This window comes from Falco naumanni, chromosome 2 (assembly GCF_017639655.2).
Source record: "Falco naumanni isolate bFalNau1 chromosome 2, bFalNau1.pat, whole genome shotgun sequence".
In the NCBI taxonomy this organism is placed as follows: Eukaryota; Metazoa; Chordata; class Aves; order Falconiformes; family Falconidae; genus Falco; species Falco naumanni.
Window position 1 is genome coordinate 108,441,183 of NC_054055.1, and position 20,103 is coordinate 108,461,285.

At 40.5% G+C, this 20,103-nt stretch overlaps 1 protein-coding gene across 3 annotated transcripts in view; it reads left to right on the top strand.

The window, feature by feature from the left end:
• The first annotated feature begins 3,049 nt into the window (after positions 1 to 3,049).
• LOC121083033 (SAM domain-containing protein SAMSN-1-like) overlaps positions 3,050 to 20,103 on the top strand; it is a 98,357-nt gene continuing 81,303 nt past the window's right edge. For 2 of the 3 annotated variants that reach the window (XM_040582884.1, XM_040582886.1), the window contains exons 1-2: positions 3,050 to 3,178; positions 17,848 to 17,985. In XM_040582884.1, the coding sequence (XP_040438818.1) occupies positions 3,155 to 3,178; positions 17,848 to 17,985 (162 nt within the window). In that variant the 5' untranslated portion in view covers positions 3,050 to 3,154. Of the gene's footprint in view, positions 3,179 to 16,473; positions 16,541 to 17,847; positions 17,986 to 20,103 lie in introns of all 3 variants that reach the window. The other variant, XM_040582885.1, reaches the window with a different exon arrangement.

Genomic DNA, 20,103 nt, shown 5'->3' on the forward strand with positions numbered 1-20,103 from the left:
TTATCTAATATTTAATTATTATAGTAGATGTCTCCTCACAGTTTGTAATTTATCCATTAGTCTGGAACCTCATAGGTAATGTCATCATAGGCCTATCAACAAACTTGACCTTTATAGATGGCTATATCAGTGAATTAGTAGAGGTCTAAAATGCTACCTTTTCATAAGAGGAGTCTTAACACTGTAAGTACTAAAAAAGATGCAATAATAACTTTGCAGTCTTTAATCTTAGTGGCTTGTATCCAAAATATCTGCAGCAGTGCTTTGGGATCCCACTTGAAGCCTTCACTGAGGGGTATTTCTTGTAAAGCTATTAGCCCAGAAGAATGGAAATCGGAGCGGGTTAAATTTCTATGTTTCTAGAGCAGGATATTTAAACTGAATATCTTAAACCTGACTTGAATAACTTTCAGCCAGTACTGTCACCATAATGCCTTCGGTATAGATATAAGCAGAGAGCTGATACAGCTGGAAACAAAAGGATGAATGGCGCAGGATATGAAATGAGAGCAATTGAACGCTGAGGGTCTGCCTCTGGGAGAATGAAGGAAGTCAAACAAGCCATCTGGGGCGTGCACTCAGCAGGCACGTCCACAGAGTCTAAACCGGTATGACTCCCAGTTTCAATCTCCAGCTCTGTATTTGAGAAAAGCCTGCCTCTTGGTTTTCACATTTTACGTCAATGGAATAGTGCCTATCTCATGAGATTCCAAGCCTGATGTGATGAATTGCACCTGTCCAACTGGTGAAACAAGAACAACTGAAACAAGAGTTGGCCCAATGCCCTAGAAAGTTTCCAGATGAGCATTTATTTCTCCTCACAAGAGATTGTCTTGTACAACTCTGCATTTTTGCCTTCCTGTATAGTTACTTGCCATATATGTGTATGTCTGTAACTGTAGATACAGGCTGCTTTTTATATTTTCATTTGTTTTTCTTCTTAAATTATTCTCTTTTCTGCATGTCTACAAATACAAGCACAACGAAAAATGAATAGCTTAGTATAAGATCTGTACTTTCTTAGCTATTCTTACCTCAAGGACCTGTGGTATAAAATTAAGAAATTTCCTTCTAAAATTTCAGAGTAAATATGCATAGCAAAAGCCCCTCAAAAGCTACAATCCAAAATCAAGAAATTAAATCAATCTAAATGAAAACATGTCCCCTGTGTTACTTAGGCATTGGTTCCTTATTGTATGTTGTCATTTTGCTAGCTCTTCAGTCTTTCTGGAGTTTTGCAGGTAGCTATTACTTTAAATAGGCATTAAAAAAAAAAAAAAATAAAAAGAGAGAGAGAGAAAGAAAGAAGGAAAAAAAGGTAATTCTCCATAGCTAGGACTAGGTGCTTTTGTCCATTGCCCTCATAGTACTTTGCACATGAGGTTTGTGCTGTTATTTCATTTTTTCCAGCTGGAGAACCTGAGGCACAGGAAGGATAAGAACTTCCTCCCTCATGAGGAAACTAGCAAATAAGCACAAGGCAAATGCATGCCCACCTGTGGCAAGCTAGGCCTCTCAAATGTCTATTTTTGTATAATCACTTTAGGAAAGTGTCACTAGGTGGCAATTGACAAAATCTGTTAGTGTCCCTCAAGTTTGTAGGAGTTAATGAGAAGTCTGTGGTTAACTGGCTTCTAAAAAATAATATTTTTCATGATGCTCTTCATAGCCAACCCTGTTTTTCTAATATGTGAAACCAACCTGAAATTATTAGTGAAAAGGAAGCCTGGGAAAAGCCTTAAAAAAACTTTCATATACTTCACAGTAAATAGGAAAAGTGCAAACTAAAAACCTTTTCCTTTTAAAATCTTGGAACTTATCTGTCCTCTGGTGTTTGTTGGTGTGCCTTTGTGTGAGCCTTCTTTGGGTTTTGTTCAGTGCAGAAACTAACAGGCTAAAATGTATTTATTCTGCCAAAATATGGACATTTCAAATTCACTGTGGTACAGGATCCAACTGCAAAATTACTAGGATAAACTGAAATAGTCAGAAGTATGAGCAATGAAGGAGATGTTTGACATTTATAGATATGAAGCTCTGGGCCCAAAGAAAGGAAAAAAAGATCTTAATCACAAAACGATGCCACCTCTCCATTTGTGGTGTATTTATGTCTTTGGTACCAGCTGCTGCTTGTTCATATAAAAAAATAGTATTCACTTAAGGGCTCTGGGAAATTAATTGTGGGTTGGGAGGAAATATTATTCCAAAACCAGCCTAATTTCAGGTATTTCATAATCTGAAACATTTTGAGGCTCGCAGTGCTTTTGGCATTGTTTCTTCTTCAGACTGTTCTGCACTATGAGTGATGGAATTTTGCTGATTTATACCAGTTAGTGACATTGGTTACTGTTTGGTTATCCCTCATCTGCCTGTCCATATACACTGTAATGCCTCTCATTACAACCCATGGATCAGCTTTGAATGCTCTCAATTTTTTAATTTCCAAATTTGCCATGTTTTCTAATAGCAAAATTGGTTTAGTCCTAATCTGTAACATCAAACAGTCAACATGTCAGACACCAGTCTGGTAATTGTTCTTTAGTGTACAGGTCCAGGGTGTGAGGTTTTCATTTGGGTTTGGGTTTTTTCTTTTAGTAATTTGATTGTGGCCCACAGTTGTTGGTTTTTTTTTCCAAGGTCCCTAAGCAAGATGATTCCTTTCAAAATGTAGTCAACAATAATTACTGAATTTTCTAAATTACTTCATCTGTATAGAAAATCAGCATTTTCCAAGAATTTCTGTGTGTCTTTTGATAACCTGAGTAAACTGAGAATATTTGCCTTGGAGTTAGCTATATGTTCCTGTGGCTTTAGGTAGAAAAAAAATTAATTATTTCTATTAGTTGATAAAAGAAATAGAAAAAACAGCCTGTAAGAGAGCATTTCCTGAGTCCATCATAATCATTCAGACCATGTTTTTGTTTTGTTGGTAAACATTGCTCTTTAATTCAGAAAACAGTTTGTACTGTCCTGGGGAAGCCTGTCTCATTTGATAATGGGCTTTGAATCCAATGGATTATTGCAGGGATTTTATCTTGCAGTAATCTCCAGGGAGAAATGTACAAACAGCTGGGAGAGCAAGGAGGAGCTGCATTGTGCGGCAGGAGTTTGTGGAGCAGAATTTTGGGGTGCTGGAGGGGATCACAATACCAACATGAATCTTTTCTGTTTTTCTCTGGTAAGTGTACACACACATGTTTTTATTTAGTGGGTTGCTGAGTTGATAAACTGAACTGGTGGGTGTGTTTGGATGAAAAAAAATCAAGGTGTTATATCTCAAACTGTGCAAGGTTGTGTAGCAACAGTGAGTCTTTCTAGCATAGACAAAAGAGTTTATGTATGAGAAATTGTACATGGCAAAATATGATTCAGTGAAAATAAGATTAAGCAAAATGCATATACTGTGTACTATCTGTGACTATTACAAAAACATGCAGATTTAAACATGAGGCATTTGACCCGAGCACAGTAAAATGACTCATGTATATGTTATAATTACTAAATATATGTATGCTATAAATTGCTTTAAGCTCATTTTTTTGAGATAATAGTATCTGTTTTCCTTAAGTAGTGTAAGAGAACTGCTAAAACTTTGAAGCATTAGTTTTCTCTTAGCCAAGAATGAATATATAGTCATCAGGGCTAGCCCACTCATATGGCAATATTTACTCACAGGCAGAGGAACTGATTTAAGACCCTCTTCAGTGTTTTTTTCACTTTCTCTCCTTCCCCCTCACTCACTTCCCTTGCCCCAAGGCAACTGGTCAGAATGAACAGGTAAATCAGGATAGGAAATCCACTGAAACTCTTTCTGTTTTCAAAGCTTAACCATCTGCCGATGCCAATGCTCAGTATTAGTAATGGTAATTAGATGAGTGTATTTGCTGTATTTACACAGCACAGTAGATCTGTCAGCCCGTTTTTTATCTTTTGTCCAGATGTTTAGTATATCTTCCCCATATGTTTAGAAAGAACAATAAAAACCATTATTCAAACTGCACTGACACAAATTCAAATAAGGGAGCTGCTTTGTGTAAACTGTTGTTCCTGATTGCTAATGCTATCTTAGCGCAGAGTACTGGTGTTCTTGAGATCATAAGGATTAAAACCTGCTTTGGAGTACTTAGAGTAAAATGCAGTGGTATTTTAGGATTCTGTGACAAGGGTCACTCACAAAAAAAAAAAAAAAAAAAAAAAAAAAAAGTCCCTGAGAATTCAATGACACTTTTGATCGTAGTTTCATGTCAATACATGTGTATTTCTTCTAAGTTAACTATAACTTTCTGGTACAATCGGTAACAGCTTGAAAATACTGATTTCTGAAATTCTTTGGGAAAGAACAGGTCTACCAGTATTTCATTGTTCCATCGGGGCAGCTTCTTGCTTTCTATGTATGTAGTTTGCTTTTCAAAAAGGTGTTGAGCCTTGTATCAGTTGAGAAATCAGCATTTGAACAAGACATGAGGTAGATTGTGTGGGTGGCAGTCGGTCAAGTTACAGTTTCTCTGTTAAGCCAGGTATGCAGCAGCTGGAGTTTCTGTGAGAGAGATAATGGCTGCAGTAATAATGGATGGTGCAGACAAGTGAAAGCTAGTGCCATGATAGTTTCTGTAATGAAATAATTAGTTCTGTTTAAAGATTGTTGCTAAGAAGATAACCTCTGTTCTTTACAAGCTTTCCGTGGGAGCCATTCTGTTGGCTTTGGTAATCTTTTGAGCACCTAGCAAAACACCTCACAAGTTATCAAGATCTAAAGATAATTCATAGGTCACTAAAGCATTTCATAATATGCAGAGCCCTGTGCAGCCCTCCCTATGGATGTGACACAGTGCAGTTGCTTTCTGTAATCAGATTGTCTAGCTTGGAAATGAGCTAGTGATCCAAGTATGTACCCTAGCTACTTTCACTCTGTTGTCCTGTGACTGTGAAAAGGCTAGCGACAAAATGGTTGAAGTATCAATATAAGGATATTTTTCTCTTCAAGAGAGTCAATTCAGAAGTAATGCACAGCAATAAAATAATTAGGGTTTAAAGACAACTTTTAAAGACACTAGAGGAGCCAGTTCCTATGTAGATGTGAATAGTCACTGATGAAATCGCTGCTGATTTACATCAACTGCACCTCTAGAGTAACTGCTAAACCTGAAACCAACGAAGAGTTTAGACTATCGGCAGACAGAATAAAAAGAGCTGCCCCAAAAAATAGTATTCTCATGGAAGTATGTTCCTCACGTAGACTGACTGACAAGATTTCAGACTGTGATGAGTGCATGCTTGTGTGTACGTGTGTGTGTACATATAGTTTCAAATTATGTTATTTTATAGTTCAGACAACAGTTTTCAACCCTACGGAGTATTGCAGTTGAAGTAAACTACAACTTGAGGGAATTACAAGGATATTCTCTTTAAAAACAGAGTAGAACCAGACTTCTGGCTGATCCAAAGCGGTGGCACACTGTGGTCGTTAAAGGAACATCAGTTTCTGCTGTCAGATTTGACTCTGTGGGTTTGCTTCCATACGTGTCCATAAAAGGCATATTTTTGGCATGACAGACACAATATTATGGGCCAGTCTAGCAAGTGGTGACATGGAGGCTGAAGAGATGAGTTGCAAGATGGTTGTAAGGGCTTTGGAGTCTGGACTAGACTCTGCTTTTCCCAGGGAGGCAGACAGAGATTCCTGCAACCTGTTGCTGCCTGGGAGCCCTTTGATCTCCTCGTGTGAGTGCTCCAGCATGGGGTGTTTCCTCAGCAGCACTTTGTGTCCTGAGTTGACATCAGAATGGTTTGGCTTCTCAACTGAGATTAATTTTGCATCAGACGCATTTTTTTGCCTTGGTCTCAAGGGATTTGCAGGCAAATTAGATTTGCCTTCAAACCCTTGTGTCCCTTTTCCATTTACAAAATGATCAAAAGGATAAATGTCCCTTCTTTTGCAGACAAATTACATTAAAATTTCAACCTTAGACTCTGAATTTGCTGTGTCTTTTCCATCTTATGGTGCTTAGCATGTCAGACAATTAAATAAAAACAATACTGTTTGTATTATGGACAATATATGGAGAGGTACCCAGATCAAGCACAGCTTCTGTATGCATTGCAAGAAATTATGTTGCCAAACCATCTGTTTTGATACCCTGCCTAATAAATAGCAACATCCCACAAATCTGAGAAATAGATATTATTGAACATGAAGTTCTTTAGTTAAGGTAGAATATTTTCCTTAGATTATTTTCCTGAATCAACTCTCCAGTATTGAGGGTTAGCAACAATTCACCTGGAACACTACCAGTTGATCCTGTCCTGAGTTATTCTCTTGTCTGGCAGGGTATACTTTTGCTTGTCTTGTAGCATTTACTCCTGGAAGCAGAAGTGTCTCCTTAGATGGGGCCATCTTTGACCATGGTTGTACACTCAGCCCAAATAACAGACTTTTCACACATTTCTCTACAGAGACTCCCATTAAAAATGCACACACATCCAGGAACATGTCCAGGCATTGAGCCTCCTTGGCACACAAGCACCTGAGTCTGTTCTAGCAAACCCTCCAAACCAAGGCAGCTGCATGCAACCTGCCTGTCAAGTACAGTTTTGATGGTGTTTTAACAACTGTGCCAAGGAGCTGTTTGGATGTCTGTTAGTTGACTTCAGACAAGTGTGGGCCAGGGACTGTTCTGGCAGGGGGCACTAGTGCAGATGATCACATTACAGTACTCTGGTTCATTCTTCTTTATTTACTAAGATTGATGCAACCACATGTATTTCTGTTGCAAAGAAAAACTGAATTTCAGTAAAGTTTCTGTAAGAAGGATGTGAGGGGCACGAAAGACTTCACACAAGGAAATACTTAAAGACTAGGTCCTACCTTCTTTGGCAGTGAGCAGTGGCATTAGTAATGGAACTAATGAAGACAGGGAACAATTTCAGACACTTAAGTGCCAGCATCTTGTATATCAGAGACCTGTGTAAGAAGGGCAGTAGGGAAAGGACACAGCACTCCTAATCATGGGGCCACTCAGATTAGTTATTCAAATTGACCACTGATCTTAGGGTTTAAGCCAAGTAAGATCTCTTGCATTTGCCTATTTTTCTTCCATATGGTAGCTTGCTAAACACCGCATTTGCTAGTAAAACTTAAAGTACCAAGTGAAAGTCTAATCGCCTTAGTGACTTTCAGTCATTGAACTAGTTATATATTTTATTTTTAGAGCTCATTTAAAGATGTGCTGACAGTACAATGTAAAATGTATTACATCTAATGTTATAAACTGAAACAGCCTCTGGCACTAAAAACTAATGTTTCTATCATGCAAGATGCAGAGAAAATAAGTATTAATAAAAGCAGTGTAGTAGATAAATTATTAATTAGATGAAGCCTCCAAATGTTAAAGAAACCATAGAGTAAATAGAAAGATGCTAATGCTGCTATGGCTATTGGGAAGTGATGTTACTTAGAAATAGATCTGACCTAAAACCATGTGTTTTAACAAAGAATGATTACTTGAATGTGGAAAGACCATCATCTAAAGTGTAGTGTGAGTAGGAAAGATCTAAGAGGTTGAGCTTCGTAGTACTTCCCATGTAATAATCTTCATATACTCCTTGTTAATTTTAGCTGGATTGCTATCATCCCATCATACACCAGAGTTCACATTTAAATGCTGAGCTGGAGAATGACCTGACTGCATTACTAAATGCTCCTCTCTCTGCCTTATGATCGATATAGTCTCTCATGCCATGATAATAATACGCAAAGAAAAGAGCTACAATTAGTTTCTTCTAGATCTGAACTAGGATCTTTTCTCTCCTGGTGCAAAGGGCTTCAAAAGGCTTTCTCATCCCATGTAGGAGAAATGAAATGTACTAACTACTCCAGGATTTAGTTTTCTTCTGCTGTCTCTTATATTGCTCTGTGATGTTTAGTGTGCTCAGGACTACTAAAGAGTTGATGTTTGAAATGGAAAACTTTACTGAAATTGCCTTTTTTGGTATAAAAAGAAACCTAACAAAACAACAACAACAACAAAAAAAAGCAAGAATAATTCATTTTCATTTAAATACTTTGGGTTGCCCTGAAGGAGTTATTTCCTTCAATATTTCCCTTCTTCAAGGGATATATATGCCTACAAAGTATAAAACCAGTCATCAAATAAAACTATTTTGTAAAGTGAAGGTGTGCTTTTTCTTTGTTGGGTGCTCTGTTTCTCACTTTTTTGTGCTTTCTTGCACACACTTCCTTTCTTGCACTCCATTACTCACTTTTGGCCGTCCTCTTCTGCACCTCTCATGTGCACTCACTCTTTCTTATGCCTGCTATTACTTGAGCCTGCTCTCTTATGCACTCTTTCCTGTTCCCTCACTCTTTCCCACACCTTTGCCTTTCCTGGAGCCCACCTTTCTTGTGCCCTTGTGCTTGCTCTTTGTATTGCCCAGGCTCTCATTCCCATGTTCCCTTTTGGTGGCACTCTCTCTGGCATGTTTCTCACATGCTGTTTCTTATGACCCTTCTCAGTCTTTCTCTTGCATTCTATCACTCACTCTTCCTCTCCCTTTCTCACACACATTTGCCTTTCTCATGCTTTAGCTCTTTCTCGCATACTTTGTTGCACATGCTTGCTCTCACGCGCTCATGCCTTTGTGCACCCACGCCCTTTCTCCTGCCCACTGTCTCTTGCACCTTCACACCCGCTCTTTCTCACATGTGCTTTATCTATCTCCCTTGCATGCCTGCCCTTTCTCTTTCACCCTCTATTCATTCTTTAACATGAATTTGCTTTTTCTCCTCCCCTTCTTGCACCTTTCTGATGCCTGTGTTTTCTCACACCTCTTTCCTGTTACTTTGCATACTTTCTTGTGACTGTTCTCACTCTATCACACCATCACTTTATTACACGTTTTCTTTTTCTCCTCCCATGCTTTTCTTTCCTGCACACTCCTATTCACGTGCTGTCTTTCCCCTTCTCTTCCTCTTTTTCTCTCCCGCTTCCCCCCTACCTTCCCTCTGCCCTCCTTCTTTCCCTTCTTCCATCTGTCTTTCAACCATCCTTTCTCTCATGCACATGCTCACTCTTTCTCACATGCTGGTGCACCTGTTCCATGACTTGTGCCCTTGCTGTCCTCACAACTTCATGCCCTTTCTTGTGACCCTGTGCTCTTTCTGACATACCTCTGGCTGGATTCTTGCATGAGCTTTTCTTGGTGCTCTCTCACTTCTCTTGTACAAACTCTGTGTTTTCCCCACACCCTGTCTCTCTCCCCTCTTCCTGAATGCTTTCTTAAAAGTTCTGTCTCCTCCCTTTGCTCTTTTTCTATCTAGTTCTTCCTTGCTGTTGCTCTCACTGTCTCTCATTCTCACATGCACTCTCATGTGCTTACTCTTTCTCAATTACTCTTTCTTGCACCCTTACTCCCTTTCTTATGCCCTTTCTCATGTCCCCACCCCATTTCTTACAACCTTGTGCCCTTTTTTGTGACTTACTTTCATGCTTTCTCATGCCCTTGCACGCAATTTTTCATGTCACCTCTCTCTTCATGCAATCTCTTTTCCAGCACTCTCTCTTTAATCGTATGAGCTCTCATCTTTTCTTGAACAGGTGCTTTCTCACCCTTTAGATATCTCTCTCTCTGCACACACCCCACACACACCCCCACTCTCACATCCTCGAGCACACTCTTTTTCTTACATCACGATTTTTCTTGCAGCCTCACACCCTTTCTCATAACACTGCCTTTTCATGCAACCTCATATCCTTTCTCACAACCTCGCACCCTAACAACCTGACATCCTTTCTTGCAACCTAACATTCAGTCTTTCTCACAACTTCATGCTTGCTTTCTCAGGTACACATTATTTCTTGCATTGTTCCTTTTTTTTCACCTCTCATGCATGCTTTCACTCTCTCTTCCTTGGTCACCCCCTCCTTCCTTTTCTTACTTGCTAACATCCTCACTTTCTTCCTCCTGTGTTCCCTTTCCTCTATACACTCATGCTTTCTTGTGCGCTCCCTTTCTCAAGTGCTCTCACTTTCTCATTCTCTTGCTTTCTCATGTGCTTACTCTCTTTTCTGCACTTGCATTTTCTCACATATTCATAAATATTGCACACTTTTCCCCGTTTTCTTTTGTATCCACCCTTTTCCCTACTTTCAAGCTCAGTCTATTCTCTCTCTCTCCATTTCTTCCTCCTGTTTTATCCCTTTTCCCTCTTTCTCTGTGTTACTCCTCTCTCTCCTTTTCCCTTTTCCTGTCATGTGCATTCTTTCTTGTGCATGCTCGCTTTTTGTCATGCATGCTTATTCTCATGCCCTCATGCCCTTTCTCTTGATTGTGCACTATTTTGTAGAATCAAAGAATAATTTAGGTTGGAAAAGACCCTCAAAATTATTGAATACAACTGTAAACCTAACACTGCCAAGTCCACCATTAAACCATGTCTCTAGATGCCACGTCTATGTATCTTCCAAATACCTCCAGGGTTGGTGATTCCACCACCTCCCTGGGCAGCCTGTTCCAATGCTTGATAGCCCTTTTGGTGAAGATTTTTTTCGCTAATATCCAATCTAAACCTCTGCTGGTAACTTGAGGCAGTTTCCTGTCATCCTGTTGCTAGTGTTCTGGGAGAAGAGACCGACCCCCACCTGCCTACAGCCTCCTTTCAGGTAGTTGCAGAGAGCAAAAAGGTCCCCAGGAGCCTCCTCTCCAGACAAAAAACCTCAGTTCCCTTAGCTGCTCCTCGTAAGACTTGATCTCTAGACCCTTCATGAGCTTTGTTACTCTCTGGACATGCTCCAGCACCTCAATATCTTTCTTGTAGTGAGGGGCCTAAAACCGAACCCAGCATTCGAGGTGCAGCCTCTCAGTGATGAGTACAGGGGTCGTTGCTGTTTAACCCCAGCTGGCAGCTAAACACCACCCAGCCACCCTCTCACTTCCCCACCCCAGTGGGATGAGGGAGAGAATCTCAAGAGTAAAAGTGTGAAAACTTGTGGGTTGAGCTAAAGGCAGATTAATAAGTAAAGGAAAAGCCACACACACAAGCACGGCAAAACAAGGAATTCATTCTCCACTTCCCATGGGCAGGCAGGTGTTCAGCCATCCCCAGGAGAGCAGGGCTCCGTCACACACAGCAGTTACAAGTAACTCTGAACACGCCCCTCTGCCCTCCTCCTCACAGCTCTGTATGCTGAGCATGACATCATGCGGTACGGAATATCCATTGGGTCAGCTGGGGTCAGCTGTCCCGGCTGTGTCCCTTCCCAAGTCCTTGTGCACCTCAAGCCTACTTGTTGGTGGGGTGGGGTGAAGAGCCTCTGTGTAAGCACTACTCAGGAATAACAAAAACTTATCTGTATTATCGACACTGTTTTCAACACAAATCCAAAACATAGCCCATACTAGCTATGAAGGAAATGAACTCTACCCCAGCCAAAACCAGCACAGGGGCTGTGTGTCCTGCTGGCCACTACTAGTGCTGATACAAGCCGTTGGGCCATTTCTCACCAAACTGAGGTTTGCTTTTTCTTACTCACACCTCACACTAGCTTTCTCACATGCACTTTCTCTCTTGTGCCACCTCTTTCCCTGTTTCTTGCTCCCCCCACCCCCACCCCTTCTTGCATGGTCTCTCACTCTATCCCTTTCTCCCTCTCTCCCTCTTTATCTTTCTTCTGGGTGCATCCTTGCTTTTTCTTGCAAGTGATCATATTCTTTTTTGTGGCCACGCTCTTTCTCACATCCATGCTCTTCCTCACACCTTATCTTGCACCTTCATGCCCTTCCTTGCAACCCCACTCTCTTTCTCGTGCCCTTGCACTCACTCTTTTTATGTGCATGTTCTCTCTTCTTTTCGCAGTCTTCCGGCTTCTTGCACACACTCCCTCTTTCTTGAGTTCTCTCTTTCTCCATCTCACTCCTTCTTTCTCTTCCCCCCCTTTCTCTTTAATTTGCTATATCCTTGTCTCCTCCTCTCTATACTCCTCTTTTTTCATTTCTTTCTGTTCCATGAGTTGTCCCTCTCTCTAATTTGCTATGGCTTTCTCACATGCACACAAGCACTTTCTCATGTGCACTGGCTCTTTATCACACATCATGCTTTTCCTTGCTTGCTTGCTGTCTTATTCCCCTGCTCTTTCTTGCACCAAGGCACCCCTTTTCATTCTCTTATACCCTTTCTCATGGCCATGCCCCCACTCCTGTAATGTTACTCTCTTTCTCATGAACTTGCACCCTTTCTTGCAAAATTGCTCTTGCTTTCTTTTGCGCTTGTGCTTGTTTTCTTTCTCACACCACTTATTTCCTAAACACTGTGTCTTGCTAGTGCACTCTGTCTCCCTCACAATCCCTGCCTCTCACATTCATACGCCCTCATTTTCTGCCGTGCTTCCCTCCTCTTTCTGTCTCTTACACCTTCTCTTCCTCTTCACCCTCTTCGCACTTCATCCTTCTCTTTCTTTCCCTCTCTTCATATTATTTTCTCCCTTGTTGTTTCCCACTTTGTATCTCCATCTCTAGCACTAGCACTCTTTAATGTAGTCATTCTTTAAGTCCATTTCTTGAGCCCCCTTTTTATTTTTTTTATTTTTTTTTCTTCCCCGTTCTAGCAAGCTTGCTCTTCTTTGCATGCTTGCTCTCCCTTATTTCTTGCATGCTGGGTCTTTCTCCTGTGCTATCACACCCATCCTTTCTCATGCCGACTCTTTCTCATGCAAGCTCTAGCTCCCTCTTTCTTTAGAGCTTTCATTCTTGGAGTGTCTCTCTCTCTTTCATGCACTTGCTCGGTCTCTCAGCTGATAATGCTGCTTCCTGTGCTTGCTCCCTTTCTCTCAATCTGTTCTTTTTCTCACATCCTTACTCCTTTTCTGACAAGCCCCATTCTCATGACCTTATCCCCTTTCTTGTGACCTCACACCCTTTCTCTCAACCTTATCCTTGTTCTTATGCTCTCACACTCATTTTCTCATGCATGCCTTCTCTCCTGCTATACTCTCTCTCTTGTTTTCTGGTGGAGCCTTTCAATCTCTTTTTGAGCTTTATCTCCCCACCCTGTTCTCCCTCTCCCTCTTTCTTCCTCTTCCCTTTTGTTCTTCCTCATTCTTGACTCTCTTTCAGATGCTATCTCTTTCTTGACATCTTTCTCACACACTCAAACTCTTTCTTGCACACTTGTTCTTTCTCACATGTTAAGTCTTTTTCCTGTGCTCTCGTAGCCACATCTTACTGTGCCTGCTCTTTCTTACACATGGTCTTGCTCTTTCACGCACTTGCTCTTCTTCTCATCATCTCACTTTCTTTGTTGCACCCCATGCCCTTTCTCATGCCCTTGTTCCTTTTCTTGAGACTTCATGGTCATTCATTCTCATGCCCTCATACTTACTTTCTTGCACTTTTTCTCCCTCTTTCTTGAGAGCTCTTTATCACAAGCATTCACTTTCTACCTTGCATACATGTTTCTCACAGGCATGCTCTTTCTCACAAGTTATCTTGTTCTTTCTCATGCTCACTCCCTTTCTCATACCCAATCTGTCTTGTGGCCTTGCACTCTCTTGCACCTTTCCCCCCATTCTCATGACCCCATCCCTTTTCTCACAACATCACTGTTTCTCGTTCCCACATGCTCACTTTCTTACACACACTTTCTTTTTCTTGTGCAATCTCTTTCACGTACCATCTCTTTCTCACATATACTCTCTGCACCTCTCATGTGATCTCTCTCCCCCTTTCTAAATGGTCTCATGATCTCTCCCACTCTTCCCCTTGCTCTCATTCTTACCCTCCCTCTCTTGTTCTTCCATTCTCGGATTCCCCTGTTTTTCTCTCATGGGCACTCTCTCACTCACATTTACTTTGCTGGGCCTGCTCTTTTTCTCAGACCATCACATCTTTTCTTCTAGCAGTTTTTCCTTTCTGACACAATCATGCCTTTCTTGTGACCTCACACCCTTTCTTGCACCCTCGCACGCCATTTTTCTCATGCCCTCATGCTTGCTTCCTTGTGTCTGCTTTTTCTTTTGCATGCCATCTTTTCCCAGCACACTTTCTCTCACATTCTCTCTCTTCCTCCCTTTTTCTTGACTCTTGTCATTCTCTCATATATGCACTTTCTTGCACCCTTGCTTACACACGCTTGCACTATTTTGCACACTTCCTTTCTCAACCACTTTCCCTTTCTCATGCCCTTGCCTTTCTCACACTGTTGTTCCCTGTATGCTTGTTTTCTTGTACTGTCATGCTTTCTGGCCCTCAAGCCTGCCCTTCCTTGCTCCCACCCTTTCCTGTGCCCTCACGCTTGCTCCTTCTCACATGAGTAGTCTGTTTTGTGAGCGTTCCCTCTCATGTGTGCTTGCTCTCATTTTCAGTGATATTTGCTTTTTCATTCTCTCTCATATGTACTTTCTCATATGCTCACTTTTTCTTGCATGCAGGGATACTTTCTCATGCACTCTCCTTTTCTTATGCTCCTGATTTTTCTCACACTCTCACATTCTTGTGCCCTCACACCACTTCTCACAACCTTGTGCTTGATCCTTTTCACACCCTCATCCTTGCTTTCTCACTCCATCTTTCTGCCCCCTTCTCCTGCGCCCCCCTCGCCTGTGCTGTCTCCCTCTTTATTTGTTGCACATTCCCTTTCTGGAGTGCTCTCCTTTCTCGTGGCCTTGCTTCTTTTGTGCCCCCTCTCTTTCTCGCACCCTCATTCTTCCTTGCACATGCTTACCTTTTCTCATGCCACCACACTCTCACACGCTTATGTGCTTTATCCCACCCTTGTGCTCTATCTCACCCTCATGCCTTCCTTTCTTGTGCCCACCCCTTCCCATGCCCTCACACTCACGGTTTCTCACATGGGGGTATCTTTCTCATGCACTCTTTCTCTCCCCTGTTCTTTAGCACTCTTTCTCACATGTTCTTTCTCTCTCTCTCAGTCTTGCCTTCCCTCTTTCTCTCTCACCCTTTCTTGTTTTATTTAGCTTTTGCTCTTTCTTGCTTTCTTGCTCCTTGTCTCTCACCCTCTCTCTTTCCCTCTCTTTCTGTCCTGCTCACACTCTTTTATAATTCATGCTGACATTCCCTTGCATATTTGCTCTTTCTGGGTATCAGTACACTCTTTCTCATGTCCACTCCTTTTCTCATGCCCTAGTTCTCTTTCTCATGCCTGGTCTCTTTGTTGCACCTTCACTTTCTCTCTCACAACTTTGCACTCCTGGCAACCTTGTGGCCTTTCCTGCAACCATGCACTTGGTCTTTCCCATGCCCTCATGCTTACTTTCTTCTTCATGCCTTCTCTTTCTCACACCTTCGCACACATTCTCCTTCTTATGCCTTATTTCCCTCTTTCTAGTGTGGTCTTTCTCACATACTCCTGCACACATGTACTCATTCTTCCTCATGCCTTTCCCCTCTTGCTCACTTTCTTGTCTGTGCTCACACTCTTTCTGTGCATTCTCTTTCTTGAGTGCCCTCCCTTTCTCACACTCTCACTCTTTCTGTGCCCTTGCTCTTTTTGGTGCTCTCACTCTTTCTCATTCCCTGGTTCTTCCTCACATGCACTTGCTATTTCCCATGCACTTCTTCCCCATCTCACACACTCACATGCTTCCTTATGCACTCACACCCTTTCCTATGCCCTTTTATGCTCACTCTTCCTCAGGCAAGTTTTCTCTTTCTTACTTAGTATCTTTTTCATGCTCTCTTTCTTGCCCTTTCTCACTCTCACTTGCTTTCATACAGTCTCTCTCTCTTCCTTCCTATCTTGTCTTTCTTTCTTTTCTTCACCCACTCTTCTGTGTGCTTATTCTTCCTTGTGCACTCAGGTTTTCTTGTGTTCTTTCTCGTGTGCCCTCATGCCTTCTCATGTGCTCCACTTCCTTCATGCATTCTCTTTCCCATGCCCTCATTACTATTCACATGCTTCCTATTCCTCATGTCCCCCCTCTCTTTCACATGCATTTGCTGTTTTTCTGCATACTTGCTTTTCTTACACACCTGTCCTTTCTCACTCCCTTGAACTCCACCTTTTTCACATGAACTTTCTTTCTTGTATGACCTTTCTCACCCTCTCCCTCTTTACCTTCCCGAGCACCCATTCTCACATGCTCACCCATATGCTTTCTTGTTGCTTCTCTCCTCTTCTCTCTCATCTCTTTTCCCTCTCTTACTCTTGCTCTTCCCTCCCCCCTTATCTCCTTTTACATATTTTTATTGATCTCTTTCTGTTTTCTTTTTCTCTTTTCTTACCCTCTTCCTCTCCCCCTTCTCCCTCCTTTCATTCTTCCTCACCCTCTCTTTTCCCTCTTTCTCTTTCTCATGCCCTCTCTTTAACATGAGCTCTCTTTTATGCTTCCATCACTTAATTAAATACTCTCTTCACCAAAGTCCTCTACTATTCCCAATCCGGGGAGAAATATATGGTTACATTTTACATTGTGGAATCACAGAAGTATGTAATAAGGTTTTATACTCATCATTTTTGTCTAGAAATGCTCAATCAAGAACTTCAGACTGGGAGCCTGAACCATCATTGCTACATGGCAACATAGTTACAGTAAGAAAAAATACCGTTCTTATGAATAGACAGGCGCAGCTGTCTGTTAGGAGCACAAGCCATGTGTAGTGTGCTTCATAAGCCATGCACCACTTTCCCAGGAAGCATTAACTCATTAGTTCCTAGAATAAACTCCAGTATATAACATGAGCATTTTCAGGAGGTTTGGTTTGTAATATTTCTCCCACAATATTTATCTTGGCTTATGAAGACTCTAGTAGACTGAAGCAAATAAAGGCCCATACGTAAACACTGTGGCTGAAAAAATTAGTCATGGCTTTGAACTGCTGTTTCAATAATATTGCCTGTAAATCTTTACGTATTAACAATATAACTTCAAATATACATCTGTGTTTATGTTCTCTACTAGAGGAACAAATGCTTTTAAATAATAATATACCATGTTAATTTCAATGGTGTTGCTATGCTGTATGTCACACTGCTATAAATTTGATTTATTCCTTAATTAATGCAGTTAAAATCAGTAATCAAAATTCATTGGGAAAATGTTCGGTGCAGATCAAAGTAGCAACAGCTAAACTCTAGGATCATTAGATAGAGCATGTTTAGTTTTGCCATCTGCTTTCATTTAACTCCTGAATTATGGAATGGTGGTATGTATATGTAATCCTGGCTCTTGGAACAGCGGGATAAATGTGAAAATCTTAGTTTCTGTTAAAATGTTTATATTCTTGGTGGTTGGAGAAAAAGAACCCTCTTACATGTGCATTATAACATGAGTTAAAAAATTTGAATACAAATGGAATTTATTTTTAATTCTAGCCATTCTCATAATTTTGAGAGCCTAAATCATGGCTCAAATTCTGGGAGCTGGCAGAATTGTTTCTGTTTATTTCCAGAGAATAGGGTTACTTTTCTGCATCAAATTAATATTTTTCTCATAAAGAAGTATTAACTATAAAACATTTTTATAGTTTATATAGAAATTTTAATTGTTTATAGTTTTCATAGATTTTACGCGAATTTTCACATAGTGTTCAGGTGGAGATATACATGTGATTTTACTCCTTCTGAGAAGATAATGTTCATTTTTCCTGTACCCTCAGCTTTACCCCTGCCAAGCTGTGGAATCAAAGCCACGATACTGTGAACTCTAGCATTTGAGTACTTACTATAATCAGTTTCTATATGCTTTTTAAAGAAAGAAGTCAATAAATTATTTCAAAAGACAGGGGAGCAAAATCACTCTCTATTTCGTAAATCACAACTACTTGCTTTTTTAATTGCTATTATTTTAATGTGTTTACAAGTGTTCATCTTTCAAAAGCTGTTTAAATATGTTTTAGGAGGGCTCAATGGACAGCTTGTATGAGCCTGTCCCAGAACATCAAGAACCCAAGGATACAACTCCTATTGACAGCCGGGCTAGCACTCCAGTGAGTGTGCACGTAAACTGTGGACCACCTGATAGGTCTATGTCTTTGGTAAGTAAAAGTTAATTGCAAAGTTGCATCATATTTTGAAGGCACATGTGTGTTCAGCTGGTTTAACTGCCAGTTTGAACTGTTTAGGCTTTTTAAAGCCACTGTTCAAATCTCATCTCTGTAGCAAATGACCTGATTTCTGTCCAGTCCTAACAAGCACCCTTGAAAAACAGGTCATGAGTTCCTATACAGCTAGTAGCAAAGTGAGGTTAGTGCAGCCCCACTGTACAAGGGAATTTCTCTTTGCAAGTCATAGCATATGAAAATGTTAGGAACAGATATTAGTTGAGTTTGTCTCTACAGGATATACTGTTGGTGTCTCTGGTTGTTCCTTTCATTAATAATAATTAAAAAAAAAAAGCATTTCTAGTATGAGTTTTATGAATTTTGTAACTCATGGCTTCTGGAATAACCTTTACATTTTACAAGACCTCATTAGGCAAACGTGAAGGAGATTGTCTTCTGGGGTTTTTTTTCTTCCTAAATAATATTTCCCTACTTAATCCTTTATTATTGGTATGTTATTGGTATAATATATCATTGAGGCTTTGACAAATACTTTAACATAGTATATTAAATTTCATAATCTTTTTCATTTCATAATCTCTGTTCTCTACTTTACAATGCTCCTTCATTTATAATTACTATCTCTATCTATAGCAACATATGATGCAGCCTGGTGAAGGATTAAAAAGAAAACAGGAGGTTCATTATTCAAAGAAGAAAGACTGTCCTCCCTTCAGAAATTATGCCAAGCTTTACCCGTGTGCGCTCCAGGTTAGGTGCTGTGTGCCTATGAGACTGCTGGACCTATGGTGTTGCAGTATCACTAAGCAGGTTTGCATACAGGACTTGTGTGAAGAAAGTGCAAGAGCTGGTGGGATAGGAGAATGGCTGGGGAATTGTGGCATGCACTTGTTGAATTCCTAAAGGAATGGAAATAGCCTGTTTTTCTCAGGCCCTTCTGCTGCAACCAACTCTGTGCATGCCCCTCTCTTCCAGATAATCACCTTGGTGCTTTATATAGTGGTCCTGGTTTTGAGAGCATAACAGGGCAGAGATCTCAAGATGATTCCTCATAGCATCAGCACAGATCTATAAGCCTGGGCTCTGAAATATGCCTACATTAACATTTTACTGCAGTAGGTAGGAGATGCTCTCCTGTGTGACAGGTTTCTCCCCATTATCAGGTTGTGACCTTGTTACTGTAAGAATGAGCCACCTCTACACTGTTCCAACTAAGTGTGTTTAATCATGGTTGTGAAATATCACTTGTAACCTGATCCTAGCAAGCCTGTAGTATTTCAGTTGTGTGAAGCTCTAGCTATTTGGCTAGGGCTGTGTTACACAACTCTATTGAAACATGCTGTTCTACTAACAAAGGTGGACATTATAGTTCAGCTCCTACAGCTATTCAATCTTTTTCCCCTTTGCTGTGACTACAAACCAACTCTGTAGTTAATGAGAACGACACTAATATTTCCCTGTCCAATGGATGTTCATCTAATAGGAACAGTATTTAGAAGTCAAATTAAAATTAAAATCAGATTTGGTTTTTGGTTTGTACCCAGTGTGTGACATGTGATGTCCTAATATACTTTGAAATAGTTAACTACTAGAAATTATCCTTTATCTTATCAAGATATGGTAAAGACATATGCTATGGTTTTCATGATGTGTAAGACTAAGAATTAAAACTGCAGTGATATTTTAGGTCAGGCTTTTTGTTTCTTGCTTGTTCTTGTTTTGTTCGGTTTTCTCATTTGGCAGCATTACTTTAGGCTCTTCGTTTTATTAGTATAGAGTTAGGTTTCATAATTTTTTTTGCTAAATAAAAGTAATCAACCAATCCAATACAGAACTTCATTTTCATTGAGCCAACATAGAGAAGCAGATCTGCTACTACTGTTGGACCGGAAAATCCTCTGTGTTAATCTAAACAAATTGTAGCAAAATAGTTTTCACATTGCTCAGTGCTGTTTTCATGGTATGGCAATGCATAGTCCGTGAAGACACATATACAGCAGTGAATAGAATAATCCAGCACTTTGGTTTCTGCTACCTCTTATCATACATTTCTGTTTTCCTGAAGGGGATATTTTAGTGATGGCACATTTA